This window comes from Manis pentadactyla, chromosome 3, assembly GCF_030020395.1.
Source record: "Manis pentadactyla isolate mManPen7 chromosome 3, mManPen7.hap1, whole genome shotgun sequence".
In the NCBI taxonomy this organism is placed as follows: Eukaryota; Metazoa; Chordata; class Mammalia; order Pholidota; family Manidae; genus Manis; species Manis pentadactyla.
Window position 1 is genome coordinate 68608757 of NC_080021.1, and position 19340 is coordinate 68628096.

Here is a 19340-nt window from a genome sequence, read left to right on the forward strand (position 1 = left end):
AGATTGTTTGGTTCCAGAATCCAGAATGTTCTTAAGCCACTTCCACTTATGACTGTTTCCATGGAAATTTTTTTTTCATGGTGTGGTTGACATTCTGTAGTGTAATCAGGGGAGCAAGCCCCGAGGATTTGTATGTTTGCCTAACAGCCATAAATCAAATCTTCAGTAAATAAATCAGTGATTGCTATAAAAGCGTATCTTAAAAATTAAGTACTCACTATCACCGGGCAGTTTGAACTACGTCAGCAAGTACACAGAGATTCATTAAATCAATTTTCTGTGGGAGCCCTGAGAAAATGTGGTGAAATAAAATATAAGATCAATGCTTTCCAACTTCTTTTGTTTTTTAAGGAAGTTGTGTCTTTTCTATTAGATCGAGCACATTTTTCTAATGATTAGTAAATTGAAGGTTAGTGTATTTCGTATTATTTTTTTAAAGAATTTTAAGGATTAAAAATTAAATTACCACATTTAACCACTGGGATATTGTAAGTTCATTCTTTTTGTAAGAAAATACATTTTCACCTATATGTACTTCAGTGACCTATACTCAAAGACAGTCCAAAGAGTGCTTTTCATCCTATAAAGGAATATTTGAGTTACATGCTTTATCTTCAGAATGATACACAAACGTAGCATTGAGAAGTTCTGAGACCTCCAAAAGTAAGCAGGACCCTCAATTCTTTCCTCTGCTTTCTTGCCCCACCCTGCCCTTCCCCAATCTGTTCCCAAGAGTTACATAATCATCTGTAATTCCCAGAAAATGTATCTCTTTATGATGTCCTTTAACATAATCCCTGAATCCATTCCTGCCCATTTTGCCTGGCTGACTCACTTTCCTTCTTCAGGTTACCTCTTTTACCTCTTAGATATTCTGATTTCCAGGTTGGCTATTTCTTGGAGAACCCTCAAATAGATGTCTGTGCTGTTTTTTTTCCTGGGAGATTTTCCTGGTTCACACTTACCTTTAGAGACAGGAAAAGTACCCATCATATCAAGGCACCTGTCAGACACCTGATAAATGAAAAAAGGAACCTTCAAACAAAGGTCCTGTAAAATAACTCCCTAAAATGTGTGTGAGACTTACCTGCTTCCGCATCACATCGGTAGCCTGCATAATGTAGCGAGGAGGCAGTCCATGGCTTCTGGCTAGAATGATGGCCTGCTCCAGCGTCACGCTCAGAGTGCACCTGTGTGTGCGTAAAAGCCAAGGGCAAGTCAAATACCACCTGCTCCCGTTAAGCACTTTGAGACATTTTGGGTTACTAAAGAAGGGTAGCAGAATATACCACCCCAAAATCTGCCTCCTTGGAGAGGTACTCATTTTTCTTTGGGTATCTCCACATATACATGACATATATGTGTTCATCAACTTCTATTTATTTTTCTCACATTAATCCATCTTTTATTGGAGGGACCTCAGCTAAGAACTCAGAAAGACATAGAGAAAATTATTTTTCTTCCCCTACACTAATTTCACAATCAAAAAGTGCCAGCCAAAATCAAAGTAACTAGACAATGAACAATTTTTCTACATAGAACGCTTGTTTAAAAACAGGTTATGCGTATTCTGCAATGTATATAATTGTTGAAGCACTATTGGTACACCTGAAACTAATGTAATATTGTATATCAACTGTACTTGAATTTTAAAAAAAGAAAAATGTACACAATACAAAAAATAGATTATAGAGCTATACTTATGGTCCTAAATTATTTAAATTTAAAATAAACCCATAATGAACTATGTTTATAAGAGAGTTTACACACAGAAAATTAAATAAGCAGAATCATAATATAATTTTATTATCAGATATTCTTGACTGACATTTCATATAACTTAAATGACTTCCTAATATTTTTCATTTATGTCTACATATCAATAATTAATCAACTTATAATACTGATTTATGCCCAGTATCTTGGAAAAATGAAATTAACATTCACTGAGATCAGAATTTATTTTTTTTAAGTGTGTTTATTGGACCCAAACTAAAAGACTAAAATTTCAAAAGGAACTTTTAATTAGTTATATAGGAATATGGGGCTCAGAGCAGCCCCAAGAAAATTCAGAATTCAGCCCCAAAATTCAGTTATTGGTGAGCCTTGTCCTCCTTAAGGCCTCCTCTACTCCAATTTTAAGTTGTTATTGATCCTAACATTTTCATCAATAATGCTCATTACACCAGCTGAATAAAGCCAAGAAAATATTATCTTTTTCTAATCACAATGAAATATGTTTGTGCTTCCTGATAAACATCACTTGTCCTCCTCTAGTTACAACACACATTGTGAAGGTTTTTTAACATGCAGCCTATAATTTTTATCTGCCTTAATCTTTTTAAATGGATTTCTCCCTACTTCAAGTTGCAGTAAACAGCAGTAGAGCAGCAAATTACCTGCCAGAGACTTTAAAATATTTTACTCTAAGCTCCTGACCAATCGACATGGCCAGGAACATTTTCTCTGTACTGTACCTCGAAGTGTCACTTCTTTAGAACCAATTGAACATACACCATCTAACAGAAAATCTACCTTAAAATGGACACATGTTTTCTTTTACCACATATCAGAAAAAGATGGCTTTGTCTATATGTACTCTTGTCACACTAACCACTGTGTGTATTCCAAGTAGGTCCCAAGAGTAACCTGAAAATTTTTTAAAGTGAAAACTTTAAAAAGAGACAGCAGTCATGTGGGAAACTGCCTGTATTTGATTCACAGCTGACAGCTTTTCCAGGACAGCATCACGGATTTCATTCTCCTACACTGAGCGTGTGAAAGAAAGCCTAGCACCAAGCCCTCAACTTTGCTGTCAAAATACCATTAATTTGCCTCATAGTTTGTTTGTGTTTTTTTCCTCTCTCAATTATCTCAATCTGAATGTCAAGTGGAAAAATTCATCCTTTCCAAGAATCATTTTGATTCTGGCATTCTCTGAAAGATTCCAGATCCAGAAAATAGCACATGGTTTTTCAATGGTGCCTGAACATGTACTCAAAGTGGGGTGTTACAAGAGATCATTTAATTTTATAAGTACTTCTCTTCTTACCAGTGAGACTGAGGTGCTAATCTTGGGCAAGACAATGAAGCATACCAAAGGCTGGGAATCCTAAACAAATCCCATTCAGTACAAGATTTCTTTTCTGACCTGCCAATGTTCTGTTTCACTATCTCTGTTTCACATTAGGCAGTTAAATTAAAATGTATATAAATCTCTATTTTCACCCTGTCCTGGTAAAGATGGGCCTTCAATGCTTCAGGCCCTTCTAGTTGTAATATCACGTAAAACATTTAGACAACTTTTTCCCTGGGAATCACAAAAATAAAAAAATAAAGGTCACAGAGTAGAATTTGTCCTTCATAAAAAGGCAAATTTAACATACACACTGAAGAAAGTTGCTCCATAATTTTAATAATGAGACATTCCAAGTAACAGCTCTGCTTTGGGCATACTCCTGAGAAAGTGCACTTGACAGAGCTGCAAAATTATGCACAAATTGTGAATCTACCCATAGAAAGAAAAAGGAAAGGGTCAATACATCTGTGCTTAAAATGAATAAATCTTCTTGACACATTTTGTATTAAGAAAAGATCCCATATCATTCATAAATTTAGCATAGTTTTAATATGATAAATGTAGCCTGTAGCTAATGGTTCCACTTTCATTTGAAGGGCACTTTGATGTAACAATGTTATGGAAGAGTCATAGGAAGTACATCCATTAATTCATTCATCTGTTCATTCAACAAATATTTTGTGAGTGTTTACTTTGTACCTACAAGCACCATTCAGTGCTGGTATTAAGTGGATTTACCCTCAAGCTAAAAAAGGTTTGAATTTCAGGGTCTCTTACTTGTAAGGATCCCTAGCAACCCATGTACATAGTCACATGTTTTTACAAATTTGCAGAAGCAAAATGCCTTAATTTCAAATGGTTACAACTGCTGTCTTTGTCTTTTTATATTCCCTCTGTCATGTTCTGGAGTGTTCAAATGGCTGTGCTTATTTCTGGAACTGAGCTAAAGGAAGTAGAATTAGGAATGTATTTAGGTTAGGTTTACTGGGACCTATGTATATGATTCACAGTTGCTTCTATTTATATTAGGGTTATGATAGTATCCTAGAGTAGAAATGGATTCCAGAATATTCCTACTGCCCATTTTACAAACTCACCCCATCTTGAAAAGGAGGTACAGGGTCCAGGATTATATCCTGTATAATCCAGTATGTTCATATCCTGGTGCACCCAGGACTGTGTGCAGTGGGGAAGAAAAAAGGTTGGAAACGCACAGAGCCGGAAGCAACCCTGTGGAATATTCTTCCAAACATTATGGTTCACATGCTAAAGAACTTCATAGATGTTTTCACATTTGACAATTTAAAACTTGAGATTAGCAATAATGTTAGTGTTGAATGGTTTTTCTAAACTATCAATAATTTACAAATTTATCAGCCATACTAGAGAAAGGACAGAATTGTTTTTCTATTCTCTCTATAGAAGATTATATTACAAAATTTTTATAATTTGAAGAGTCAGTCAAAGAGTATATCACCAAAAAATGTGGGTGGCAAGTATAGAGGTGGGTCAGCCAATAAAGTAATATAAACATTCTTTTGTTTTTCAGATTTTATGATGTTTGTGGCATTTCTCAGCATTTGAAACTTTGCAATTTGTTCTTCCCACATTCTAAATAAATATTAACTATCATCCCAATTTTGTTTTGTAATTTTCTATTCTTTTTCCTTAAAAAGGCCCTTGACTTCAGACCTCAAAATCTTCATTCACTCTGGGGAAGCAAGAACAATCAAAACCTAATCTCTACCTTTTTGGTGGCCAGTTTTAATGAGAAAAAAGAAAATAAAGAAACAAGTACAAAATACCAGGTGGTGACGAGTTATCCAGAAAAATACAATTTTTAGAGGAATGGAAGTGAACGGGGTGGAATGGCAGAGGGGCAGGGAGAGGTGCTGTTATTGGGAAGACCATTTCAGGGAGACCAAGCGCAAAGGCCCTGAGGTTACTGCTTGTTCTGTCTGCTTAACAACAAATCTGGAACACACTATGCTGGGGCACACAGAGAGAAGGAGATGAAGTTAGAGAAGTAGTCTGGGTCCCCAACATGCATGACCTTCAGGGTCGGAATTTAGGAGTAAGTGGTCTCCTTTTTATCTCTTTGATTGTTATGAAAAGTTTCAACATTTTTATTATGTGGTATAAACAAATAATGTGTTAAGCAAATCATCAAAGTAATTTACTAAGTACCCAACCTTAACATGCTATCAATATTATGTTCAAAACATCTTCAGGTGCTTTCCAAGTAACAACTGCAAGAGCAAAAGCTTCACCCTGATGCTTAAGGTTTTCTACCAACTGCTCTCCCACATGCTGCCTACCTCCCGGGCATCTCGCCTATTCACCCTGCCCAGAACTCTTTTCTGCTTTCAGTCACCATTTTGGTGCAACTGCACGAACCTCTCAACACACCAGGAATGTCTGTCCATTTCTGGGAGTGTCTTTTACTACTTTCAAAATGTCACAAAACCTCTTTCTGAGTGTAGAATAGCAGTGGACAACAGGGGTGTCACAACCAGAGGCATGGAGCTTTGAGGACAGCCTTGTTGGACCTGGCCAGGTTACTTATCTCTCTCAGCCTCAATTTTCTCATCTGTGAAATGACAAAAGCTGGTGTACTGGCCTCAGAAAGTGCCAGAGAATCACCTGAAGCAGTGTGTGTGTGGTCGCTGAGCTATGCCAGTTCAAATGCCATTTCCATTTCTCCTTGCTACTGAGCTCATACTGTGAGTCTAAAAGAGCTCACTATGGGCAACACATTATTTGCAAAATCTGAGGAATATGAGCTTTTGTAAATCTCAGTTCCTCAAGTCCCATTGTATTTGAACTATTTACAGAGGCTCTTTTTTACTTTTTGAAGAGACGTTCATTAAAAAAACCCTGTGGTAAATTCCTTTATAAAATGATGATGTTAAAAAATTGTGATGATTACATAAAGTTAATGACAAAACTGCCACCAGTATCTCTTCTATAAATTGGGGACTAGCTGAGTAGAGTTCACTGACAATAATTTTTGGCACTTGCTAATATGCTGCTTTGTGATTTTTATCTCATATGTATGTCTCACCTGATCTTAGGCATCAGGTTTCAACTTTATTTTATGCCAAACTGTAAAGTTCAGGGTCAGGAAATACATGTGAAACAGCCGCCTGTTTACCAGTGCTATTTCTAGATGCAAGGTTTACACCATAACCAACATCCAAACCTCCCCCTCAGCTAAGAATCATTGGAGAGACAAAGCTTAGTTTCCAAAATTGGTCTGCATGCAACACGTTGCATTTCAACCATTTTTCAAACAGATCTATTACCCTATATTTAGCTCACTTTACATAAGACTTCGAATCCTAACCTGAAGCAAGTTACATGTAATCCTTTTTTAAAACATGTGAATTCTTCTCTTTGAGATGATTCATGACATTTCTATAATAAATTACATGAAAGATTCTCAAAACCCAAGGACTTTCTATGTATTTGGCCATGTACCATGATCATAGACAGAAACATCAGTTTCACTCTAATTACATTTTTTTTTACTCTAATTACATTTTAAAGCAGAGCTCTCATGCCTCATTTAATGTTGACTCAGATTGCACAAGGAAGCCCACCTCCCAAGGGTTCAAGTGCATTAAATTGAACGCTTGGGGAGATGCATCACCCCTTTTGGGCCACAAGTGTGATGCAGTAACTCATAGTGCAACTGACATGGGAAAGCAGAACGACATGAAGTTTATGGCTTTGAGCTTGGTTTTCTGACTGTAGGTTTATTTGCTGATTCTCAGCATGCTCAGTCAAGAACTCTGATGTTTTTTGTGGCAGCTGATCATTACATTGCTATCTCTTGGGGGTGATCCCAAACTTTCTCACGACTAGTGGAGGAGGGCCATTCAGATTCTAGTTATAAACTAACACGTGAAATAAAAACACATGAAAAACTAGTGTAATGAAGACCTCTGGATTTGCAGCCACAATAACTTGCCATAAATTAACATTATGTAGATGTTGAAGTAAAAAACTTTAAGAAGTAAGTAAAAAGCAAATGCAGCCTTTAGCAAGAGATCCTCTGGTTTTTTATTTCCCCATATTTTTAAAATTGAGCATGAGATTGAATATTATTTTGGAAATTTCTGTTGTACGCTTCAATAATGTTACATACTCAATTCCAAATGAAAACTATCTGCAAAACAAAACCCACTGGTTCACAGAATTTAGGGATATATGTTGCAACTTCAAAGTTAGACGGGCAGTGATTTAAAACTATTTTGTGCAATAAGAGAACTGAGGTACTTGGATAAGTATGTTCGTTTTTCTTTGTGCTAGTGCAGTGTAGTTAGCAGAATTATTTCCTGTTAGAAAAACATAACATACAGAAAGCACACACCCACAGTCTAAAGGCAGGTGTCAGGGTTTTCAGAGAACATTTTTGACCAACTCTGGAAATGGCAGCATTAGACGTGACTCCTTCACAGTCAATATAAACTGGCTAAATATGGACACTCACTTTGAATCATTTGCATTAATATGAAAGTTCATTTGACTTTGTATTAAATAAATACAAAGAGAAATAAATATTTAACAATTCTGAAATCGGTGAGTTTTGCCTTGATGTAGAATTCTAGTCAGTGATTAGAGTCTGATTTTGTTTTTTTAGCTCAGGACCTCCATGTGTATTGTCTCATAGTCACCATCCTTTATAACTATGATGCTGCTGCCTTAGTCATGGAAACAAGAGAGAGAAAATCCCTTTAGGGCAAATATATTGTTTGGAGTCTATATGTAAGGACATCATGAGGAACCTATTACTTTGCATATACTCTTCACATGAATTATATGTCTTTGTACAGTTATAGGTGTTTGTATTTAGAATCTTACAGGTTTACATCGTAAAAGATGAAATCATTTTCCCTTTTTCTGTGAGTCTTATTTTTTGCTCCTTTAATCAAAAGCAAGGTCTGTTATCCTTGTTCACATGACCATCACAGACAAATTATTAGGAATCTAATCAGCTGTGATTCTTCATGACCCTTTACTAAGCCGAAATTACCTGGGCAGCATTTAAATTTTGAAGAGGAATAATAACTATCTATTTCATTCCCAGGAAAATGAAGTAGGTGAAATAAGCTAGAACATAGCAGCTATATTGCTATTTGCACACCACTCATTTATACACCGGAGCTTTTGATGAGAGATAGGAGGTACTGCCGATGGCCTCATTTTATGAATTCTGCAGCATCATCTGAACTTCCGTCCTGGGCAGCCTAAGGCAGATTAGTTTCAACAATCTTTGAACTAAAGATACATTTTTCCCCACTGGAAAAAATTTACATGATTCTGCTCAGTTACTGAGTGTTTTTACATCTTCTCTGTACTTTTCTCACGACCCTATTTTATTCAACTGTACAAAAACAAGCAGCTATAGGAAATAGATGAGTTAGAGATTCTCCATTAACACTGACCCTGATAAGAAAGTAGTTAGAATAAATAAGATGTAGAAATTATCTAATGGTTTATTGTGCAATGCTAATCTCGGTGTCTGAAACCTTCCCATTTTTTCCTTGAGTAGGTGTGGTCAAGATTAAAATGATTGCTTTCCTAAAATCTTTGTCTCGTTATTTATGATTACCAACTGCATCACCTCCAGACAGGGAAATGTTATAAGCCCACAAGCCATCAAACTAAACTCACTGATTACAAGTGATTAATGTATGTGTGCCGTTCCATGTGTTAATATACCTACTAGAGTACCTTTCAAGCTTACTAATTTCACATTTCTTACTATCTCTCAAATCTCTCCTTTCTGGCTGCATTGCTAACTCATCTCTTGCCTAGACTGGTGCAACCTCACTCTGACTCTTGTAGTCTTGTCTCCTCCCACTGTTATTCCCCAACAGCAAAGGTGATCTTTACAAAATGCCGATGAAAATGCAAACATCTGAATAGCTTCCATTTCTTAACATGAAATACAAAGTCTTCACAACATGGTTGGTCCCTGGTTTCCATACTTCTAACTCCATGCTTTAACCAATACTGTTTACAGTTCTCTGAAACCGCCACCTCTCATAGTTCTCACATGCTGCTCTCCCACTTACATGATCACACATGCCCTAGTTTGGATTACATATACCTCTTATCATGCTCTAACATACTTTTCTGAATGGCGTAAGAATGAAGAACAATGGAGGTACCAAGATCTACAATTAACTGTGAACTTGGGCAAGTTACTTAAGCTCCCAAAACTGTTTCCTCACCTTAAACACAGTTTAATGACAGAAGGCGCCCCAGAGTGTTGTTTTAAGGATTACATGAAATAATTCATGCTTAGTACTTGGCACAGGGCATAGCACCTGATATATTCTTAATAAATATCAGTGATTTTCCTTATTACTACCACCACCACCACCAATAGACTACACTGGTATCTGTATTGACTGCAGCCTTCCTAGACACTTCCATAATTCCCAGGAGTCAGTAATCATTCAATACATACTTACTGAAAAAGTTACATGAATTCCTCATGTGTACCAGTGGTACTATATGTATACTGCTAAACAAGAGGATTCATTTCTTTATACTCTGCATTTGCCATCTATTTGTTCAAGAAGTATTCAAACATTAAAAATAAGCTTGGTGAAGTGTAAATACATTATAGGGACAATAAATACTAATAAAAAAACAAGCACAGATTCCCTTATGGTTTATAAATGGTATATGGCTTTTCTTTCCTGAACAATGGCTTGCATTTCCCTTTCTCTGGATTTAACCACTGCTCTTATCATGTCTTTTGATTAACAACTCTGGATAGGTTTTGGTAATACTCATGTATTATATGTTATAATATATTGATTAATTATTCTTACATTAATTATAATATCAATTATTCTCCCAATCAAAATTGTCCAATTATCCCTTTTTCCAGATTCAAAAGACTACCTCTGAAGCTCTAATAGAATCAGTTCTTTCACAATATCAAAATGACATCTTATATATTCTTCCTCTCTATTGTAGTTTGGAAAGAATGTATCCATTCCTTTGAGTTACTTCACTTAAATGCAATCCTTGGACTATCTATATCCTATTAAGGAGAACTGGTGCTACATACTATGGCAGTCTGGCTTTCCAATGTGGCTTCCATGTCAAGACCTAAGAGCTTAAGTTCAGTAAGAGCGAGGACCCTCTTTCCTCCTGGCTTTGGTGTACCCTGAGCATGTCATATAGTGGTGCTGCATAGTTTCCTTTTCCTCCAATTAATTAATGAATGAACAAATGCCAGCACCTGATTCTTTTCAAGTCTTAACTATTTGTCTTTATTCTTAAATATACACTTGGTTTTTGATATTAGGACAGAAACTTCCCACTCTTGAATTCAAAGGATCCAGTTCTTCTCTTGAATGACTTTCTATAAGCTCTCAAAGGATGATATTCTAAAAATAAGCTATAGTAGGATTCAGTGATTTGTGCATTCTATTTCTTGCACATCAGAGGAATTAATGCTCATATTTTTCATACTCCCTTTTCATATCCTATCTTGACTCATTACTGTGGTTTTTCCCAGCTTTACTGAGATATAATTGACGTATAATGCTGTGTAAGTTTAAGGTATATCATTTGTTAATATGAAAACAATACCTAAGGATCAAAGATGGCGGTGTGAGAGTTGAGACAGAGACCTGCTCCGAAAAACACATACAATACGAAAATATAGTTGATACAACTAATCCTAAAAGGGCAACAGGAAAGAAGGCTGTGCCAGAGTGCATACACCTGGAGAAAAGAGCAGACCTCATGAAACAGGGTAACATACCAAAGCCATGCTCCAGTGGGACCAAAGCCCATCCCCACACAAGCTCACCAGCAAGAGGAAGAGAAACAGAGCAGGGAGGGGTGGAAGCCTAGGACTGCTGAACACCCAGCCCTGGAGATCTGCTCTGGGAGCATGAACCTACACTGCATGGTGCTCTGGAGATTAGTGGGGTTGGAAAGCTAAGAAAGGTGGGATACATGGAGAGAATGAGATTCCAGCTGCATTTGTAAACAGGAATCCACAACTGGCTGCTCTGGGGCAAAAGAAAGGCAGGCAGGCTGAGAGACTTCCTAACAGTGAGAGGGTTGCTAAAGAGACAAGGATTGCACAGAGCTTGCTGCTCGGGAGAAAGCACAGATGGATAAAATTGTCTGGGCGCACTCTACAAATGAGGTTGGAAACTTTGAGGAACTTCAGGTGCTTCATCCTCCTAGCTGGCTATGCAGCTCCGAGGTCTGCCACCATGATACGCAGCCCACTGCACCTTCCTCCCAGTGGGACAGCACAAGTTCACAAACCGGCAGCCACTGCCCTGGCATCAGGTATGCCAGAGGGAGGTCCAGTCTATGGCAGCTACAAATGCTAACCATAGAGGCTTACACCTATGTGCTAGGCCCACTGGTTCTGACAGTGGAGACAGACACAGCAGCTGGGAGGCAGGAAACAGCTCTTTCCTCACTCCAGGCACCAGGGCCGCTCCCCTGCACCCACAACTTTGCTCCAGAGGCTGAGCAGATCCAGAGACTAGAGCTTCTGGGCACTACAGGGCACCACATACAAATATGAAAAGCCAAAGGAACCTGGTTCAAACCAAAATCCCACAAACACCAGAGAAAGTGCCATGTGAAACTAAACTCATCTTCCTGAAAGAGATTTCAACATATAAATCATAAACATGCTCATAGAGGTACAGAAAAACATTCAAAAACTCAGGAATGAATTTAGGATGGAGATTCAATCATTAAGAAATTCAGGATCTGAAATGAAACATACAACGGAGGGATTTAAAAGCAGAATAGACATAGTAGAGGAGATGACTAATAGAATAGAAATTAGAGAAGAGAAATACAAAGACGAATACAAAAATACAGAGAGAAAAAAGAATCTCTAGGAATGAATGAATATTGAGAGAACTGTCGGACCAATCCAAATGAAACAATATTTGCATTATACAGATACCAACAGAAGAAGAGAGAAAAAGGGATATGAAGTGTCTCTGAGGAGGTAATTGCTGAAAATTTCCTGAATCTGGGAAAGGAGATAGTTTCCCAGGTCATGGAGGTGCACAGATTTCCCAACAAAGGGACCCAAGGAAAACAACATCAAGACATGTAATAATTAAAATGGCAAAGATACAGGATAAGGCCACACTATTAAAAGAAGCCAGAGAGAGAAAAAAGATTGCATACAAAGGAAAACCCATCAGGCTATCATCAGACTTCTCAACAGAAACATTAAAGGCCAGAAGGGAGTGGCATGATATATTTAATGCAATGAAAAAGAAGGGCCTTAAACCAAGAATACTCTATCTGGAATGATACCACTTAAATTTGAAGGGGGTATTAAACAATTTACAGAAAAGCAAAGGCTGAGAGAATTTACCTCCCACAAACGATCTCTACAGTATATTTTGAACGGACTGCTATAGATGGAAGTGTTCCTAACACCAAATAGCTGTCACCAGAGGAAACAAAACCACAGTAAAGAAAGTAGAACAATTAATTACTAAGCAGATGCAAAATCAAATAAACTACCCCCAAAGTGAGTCAAGAGTTAGAAAAAGCGTATAGAATATGATACCTAATATATAAAGAATGGAAAAGGAAGAAAAAGGAGCAAAAAAAACCACACAAAAAACCTTTTGATCGTGTTTGTAACAGCATTCTAAGTGAGTTAAATTAGACTGTTAGATAGTAAGGAAGTTACTCTAGAACCTTTGGTAACCATGAATCTACAGTCTGCAATGGCAATAAGTACACACATATTAAAAATCACCCTAAATGGTCTGAACGCACCAATCAAAAGACATAGAGTCACTGAATGGATAAAAAAGCAAGACCCGTCTATATGATGCCTACAAGAGACTCACTTCAAACACCAAAACATACATGGACAAAAATTAAAGGGATGGAAAAAGATATTTCATGCATCTAATAGGGAGAGAAAAGCAGGAGTTGCAGTACTTGTATCAGAAAAAATAGACTTCAAAACAAAGAAAGTAACAAGAGACAAAGAAAGACATTACATAATGATAAAGGGGTCAGTCCAACAAGAGGATATAACGATTATAAATACCTATACAACCAACACAGGAGCACCTACATATGTGCAACAAATACTAACAAAATTAGAAAGGGAAGAAGAATGCAATGCATTCATTTTAGGAGACGTCAACACACCACTCACTCCAAAGGACAGATCAACAAAACAAAATAAGGAAGGAGATAAAGGCACTGAGGCACTGAACAACACATTAGAACAGATGGACCTAACAGACATCTACAGAACACTCCAAACAAAAGCAGCAGGATAAACATTCTTCTCAAGTGCACATGGAAAATTTTCCAGAATAGATCATATACTAGGCCACAAAAAGACACTCAGTAAATTAAAAAAGATTGAAATTGTAGCAACCAGCTTCTCAGACCACAAGGATATGAAACTAGAAATGAATTACACAAAGAAAATGAAAAAGCCTACAAACACATGGAGGCTTAACAACATGCTCCTAAATAATCAATGGATCAATGACCAAATAAGAACAGAGATTAAGGAATATATGGAGACAAATGACAACAATAATTCAACAATGCAAAATCTGTGGGATGCAGTGAAGGCAGAGCTAAGAGGGAAGCATATTGCACTACAGGCCTACCTCAGGAAAGAACAATCCCATATGAATGGTCTAAACTCACAATGAACTGAAACCAGAAAAAGAAGAACAAATGAGGCCCAAAGTAAGTAGAAGGAGGGACATAATAAAGATTAGAGCAGAAATAAATAAAATCAAGAAGAATAAAACAATAGAAAGAATCAGTGAAAGCAAGAGCTGGTTATTCAAGAAAATAAACAAAATAGATAAACCCCTAGCTAGACTTATCAAGACAAAAAGAGAGTCTACACACATAAAAAGAATCAGAAGTAAGAAAGGAAAAATCACTACAGACACCACAGAAATACGAAGAATTATTAGAGAATACTATGAAAAATTATATGCTAATAAACTGGATACCTAGAAGAAATGGACAAGTTTCTAGAAAAATACAACTTTCCAAGACTGACCCAGGAAGAAACAGAAAATCTGAAAAGACCAATTGTCAGGAAATAAATTGAGTTGGTAATCAAAAAACTACCTAAGAACAAAACTCCTGGACCAGATGGCTTCACCGCTGAATTTTATCAAACATTTAGTGAAGACCTAATACCCATCCTCCTTAAAGTTTTCCAAAAAGCAGAAGAGGAAGGAATACTCCCAAACTCATTCTATGAGGCCAGCATCACCCTAATACCAAAACCAGGCAAAGACACCACAAAAAAAGAAAATTACAGACCAATATCCCTGAAGAACATAGATGCAAAAATACTCAACAAAAAATATTAGCAAACTGAATCCAAAAATACATAAAAATATCATCCATCATGATCAAGAGGGATTCATCCCAGGGATGCAAGGACAGTACAACATTTGAAAATCCATCAACGTCATCCACTACATCAACAAAAAGGACAAAAGCAACATGATCAGCTCCATAGATGCTGAAAAAGCATTCAACAAAATTCAACATCCATTCGTGATAAAAGCTCTCAAAAAGTGGATATAGAGGACAAATACCTCAACATAATACAGGCCATATATGACAAACCCACAGCCAACATTATACCTAACAGCAAGAAGCTGAAAGCTTTTCTTTTACGATTGGGAACAAGACAAGGATGCCCACTCTCCCCACTTTTATTCAACATAGTACTGGACGTCCTCACCACAGCAATCAGACAACACAAAGAAATAAAAGGCATCCAGATTGGCAATGAAGAAGTCAAACTGTCCCTGTTTGCAGATGACATGATATTACACATAAAAAACCCTAAAGAATCCACTCCAAAACTACTAGAATATCTAAATTCAGCAATGTTGCAGGATACAAAATTAATACACAGAAATCTGTTGCATTCCTATACACTAACGATGAACTAGCAGAAAGAGAAATCAGAAAAACAATTCCATTCACAATTGCATCAAAAAGAATAAAATACCTACAAATAAACCTAGCCAAGGAAGTGAAGACCTGTACTCTGAAAACTGTTAAGACATTTATGAGAGAAATTAAAGAAGATACCAATAAATGGAAACACATCCAGTGCTCTTGGATAGGAAGAATTAATATTATCAAAATGGCCATCCTGCTTAAAGCCATCTACAGATTCAATGCAATCCCTATCAAAATACCAACAGCATTCTTCAACGAACTAGAGCAAATAGTTCTAAAATTCATATGGAAGCACAAAAGACCCTGAATAGCCAAAGCAATTCTGAGAAGGAAGAATAAAGCAGGGGGGATTACCCTCTCTGACTTCAGCTCTACTACAAAGCCACAGTCATCAAGAGAATTTGGTACTGGCACAAGAACAGACCCACAGACCAATGGAACAGACTAGAGAGCCCTGATATAAACCCAACCATATATGGTCAACTAATATACAATAAAGGAGCCATGGATATACAATGGGGAAATGACAGCCTTTTCAACAGATGGTGTTGGCAAAACTAGACAGCAATATGTAAGAGAATGAAACTGGATTACTGTCTAACTCCATATACAAAAGTAAACTCAAAATGCATCAAAGACCTGAATGTAAGTCATGAAACCATAAAACTCTTAGAAAAAACATAGGCAAAAATCTCTTGGACATAAACATGGGCAACTTCTTTATGAACATATCCTCCCGGGCAAGGGAAACAAAAGCAAAATGATCAAGTGGGACTTTATCAAACTAAAAATCTTCTGTATAGCAAAGGACACCGTCAGTAGAACAAAAAGGCATCCTACAGTATGGGAGAATATATTCATAAATGACAGATCCGATAAAGGATTGACATCCAAATTATATAAAGAACTCACGCACCTCAACAAACAAAAAGGAAATAAGCCAATTAAAAAATGGGCAGGTGATCTGAACAGACACCTCTCCAAAGAAGAAATCCAGATGGCCAACAGGGACATGAAAAGATGCTCCACATCACTAATCATCAGAGAAATGCAAATTAAAACCACGATGAGATATCACCTAACATCGGTTAGGATGGCCAACATCCAAACGACAAAAAACAACAAATGTTGGCGTGGATGTGAAGAAAGGGGAACCTCCTACACTGTGGTGGGAATGTAAATTAGTTCAACCATTATGGAAAGCAGTTTGGAGGGTCCTCAAAAAACTCAAAATAGAAATACCATTTGACCCAGGAATTCCACTCCTAGGAATTTAGCCTATGAATGCAGGAACACAGTTTGAAAAAGACATGTGCACCCCTATGTTTATTGCAGCACTATTGACAATAGCCAAGACATGGAAGCCACCTAAGTGTCTACCAGCAGGTGAATGGATAAAGAAGATGTGTTACATATACACAATGGAATACTATTCAGCCATAAGAAAGAAACAAATTCTGCCATTTGCAACAACATGGATGGAGCTGGAGGATATTATGCTCAGTGAAATAAGTCAGGTGGAGATAGACAAATATCAAATGATTTCCCTCATTTGTGGAGCATAACAACAAAGCAAATGGAAGGACCAAAATAGCAGCAGACTCACAGACTCCAAGAAGGGACTAGCAGTTACCAAATGGGAGGGTGGGGGAGAGCGGGTGAGGAGAGGAGCGAGAGAGAAGGGGATTGAGGGGTATTATGATAGTGCACATGGTGTGTGTGGGGTCACAAGGAAGACAGTTTGGCACACAGAAGACAAGTACGGACTCTGTGGCATCTTACTACACTGATGGACAGTGACTGCAATGTGGTATGAGGGGGACTCGATAATAAGGGTGTATGTAGTAACCACATTGTTTTTCTTGTGAAACCTTTGTCAGAGTGTATTTCAATGATACCTTATTAAAAAAATAAAGAAAACAATTCCCATCTTAGATTAGCTAACAGTCGCATGACATCACATAATTACCATTTCTGTTTTTGCAGTGAAACCATTGAGGATCTACTCTTAAGGATTACTGTGATTTTTAAAATATTTCTTACAAGGCTTCCCCTATTTGAGTAGGTATTATCTAGTGATTTTAAACAGATGCCATTTCGTATTTCTAACTCTGCAAAAAGATGGATTCACTATCAATGAATAAACTAAGTGTTTACTATTTGTTGCCAGGTCCTGTAGTAGGTCCTTTCACATATACTGCTCATATAGTTTTCATGCCAAATTTTTCAGAAAGAAATCATTACTCTCATTTTATCAGTAACTCTCTGAGACACCAGTAATCTCAGTCACCCAGCAAATAAGCAACAGGATTCAAAATCCAGGGCTCTTTACATTGTACCAAAATCATATCACATCACATAGATTACTACATTTAGAGAAGTGTAGCTACCCACACCGTAAGTCAACAATCATAATCTTGGTCTCAGCATTTATACTTTAAATAAATTGTTTTGATAGAGATTGATTCAACCATCCCAAACCACTTCACTATGAATGTAGACCTCATCATACTAAAATGTGTTTATGATTCAAAAGGAATTAGATTTGAAGCATGCTAAGTGTATTGATTGTAAAGCAATCAAGTAGTAAAAATAAATTGAAAGGAGATTGTTCCTTCTGTACTACAGATTTGCATTTTTCTATATAAAATGCACTGTTCTGTGTAAAACATGATCATCCCCACAGTGATCTCATTTATTTTGGCATCTAATTACTTTTAACTACTGAGCACGGAGCACTACTGTGAATAATCTATTGACAAGTAGAAGGAAGCATCTGAACGATTGTTTAATGCTTTGTGTTCCCTGCTCCCTGTTACTACCTCACACTGAGGAAGAATTGTACACCTAAGGGCTAATGCAATATGTTAAATGCCCATCAATATTAAAGTGGCTACTGTGGTCCTATACAGGCAGTCTGCAAGGTTAGTAGGGAAAGGCCTACTGCTGACCTATTGATCTTTCCCATCTTGGTGACCCTTAGCAATGCATTTATGACAAACGAAAAGCTTGAAAAAATTGCCACAAGTCAGCAGAGGTTTCCAAGACCCAACACACCTATGTCCTTGTTCCCCTATAATAGAAAAGACATTTTTCTTAATGAAACACATAAGTATTTCTATGTGGAAAAAGGGGCAACAGATACTTGTTTTCAACAATAAAAATTCACTTATCTTACACACACATACGATAAAATATTAATTATTTGCATTCTCCCTTCTGGAAAATTTGAATGACAGTCTAACAATAGCTTTAATCCAAAAGCCATTGATCAAGTTCCCAGTATATTTTACAGCAATAATCCCCAGATGTCTAGTGATGTTTTTTGACATTATTATTTGACTCTTGTTAAATAGTATGGATGAAATCTTCCCATGTCTGTACTGGGTTCCCCTGTTTCTTGACTTGAGAGCTGAAAGACAAGGGGTTAATAAGTATTTGAAAAGAAAGCAGAGATGGCAGGCAGAGAGAGGTACTGCAAAACAACCGAACAGAATGCGGAGCGATGGCAGCAGCTGGAGTAAGATCCTGGTGGCGCAGAGCCAAATTGAATCCTCCGCCAATTCCATATATCTTAAGGCAAAAAAGCAATCAAGTTGAAGGGGCACATTTTCAGCACTGCACAGGGAATTAGCCATGAAATTCACATTAAAGATAATGCAACTTTCAATATAGTCTCTCAAAGTTCTCAGCATTTATCTTTAAACTTAGGCTTAAACACCAACTGCCAGGCAAAAACATTCCACATCCTTCATTCCTTTCTATTCAAGCACACTGGCATGGTTTCACTGCTGAGGTTAGCATGGAGGCAGTCATGGACCTTCTGAGGATAGGAAGTGAGCCCTTAGGCACTAGAGGAGGTACTTGTTATGCTGAAAACATGCATGAAAATGAAACACCTGTGTGTAAATTAGGACCTTAAACCCTAACCACCAGGTTTGAATCTACTTCTCCACAACCTTAGATTTTTCAGCCTGGACTCTCTCACCAATTTATTTCACTCCTGTTTTGTTTTTGGGACTTAACTGAATGGGCTGGTACCTATTCCAGCTCCCTGAAGCTCCTGAACACTACCTTCTTGATTCCCATCTTCTCTGCTTTGCCATCTGACTGGTCCTTCCTCCTGGGTGGTTCCTTGATGACCCCAACACTGAAGGGCGTCCAGCATGTGATTTTCATGTCTCCCCAGTTCCCTGACACTGTCCCATAACTGTTTCTCCTTGACCTGCTTATCCAAGCCACAGAGTAGAGCTGTGTT

At 37.4% G+C, this 19340-nt stretch overlaps 1 protein-coding gene across 2 annotated transcripts in view; it reads right to left on the minus strand.

Annotated features, from left to right (window-relative positions):
- The window catches only part of PREX2 (phosphatidylinositol-3,4,5-trisphosphate dependent Rac exchange factor 2), a 304312-nt gene that overhangs the window by 13973 nt on the left and 270999 nt on the right, over positions 1-19340 (minus strand). For both annotated transcript variants that reach the window (XM_036886229.2, XM_057498014.1), the window contains exon 38: positions 1088-1190. In XM_036886229.2, the coding sequence (XP_036742124.2) occupies positions 1088-1190 (103 nt within the window). The remainder of the gene's footprint in view (positions 1-1087; positions 1191-19340) is intronic.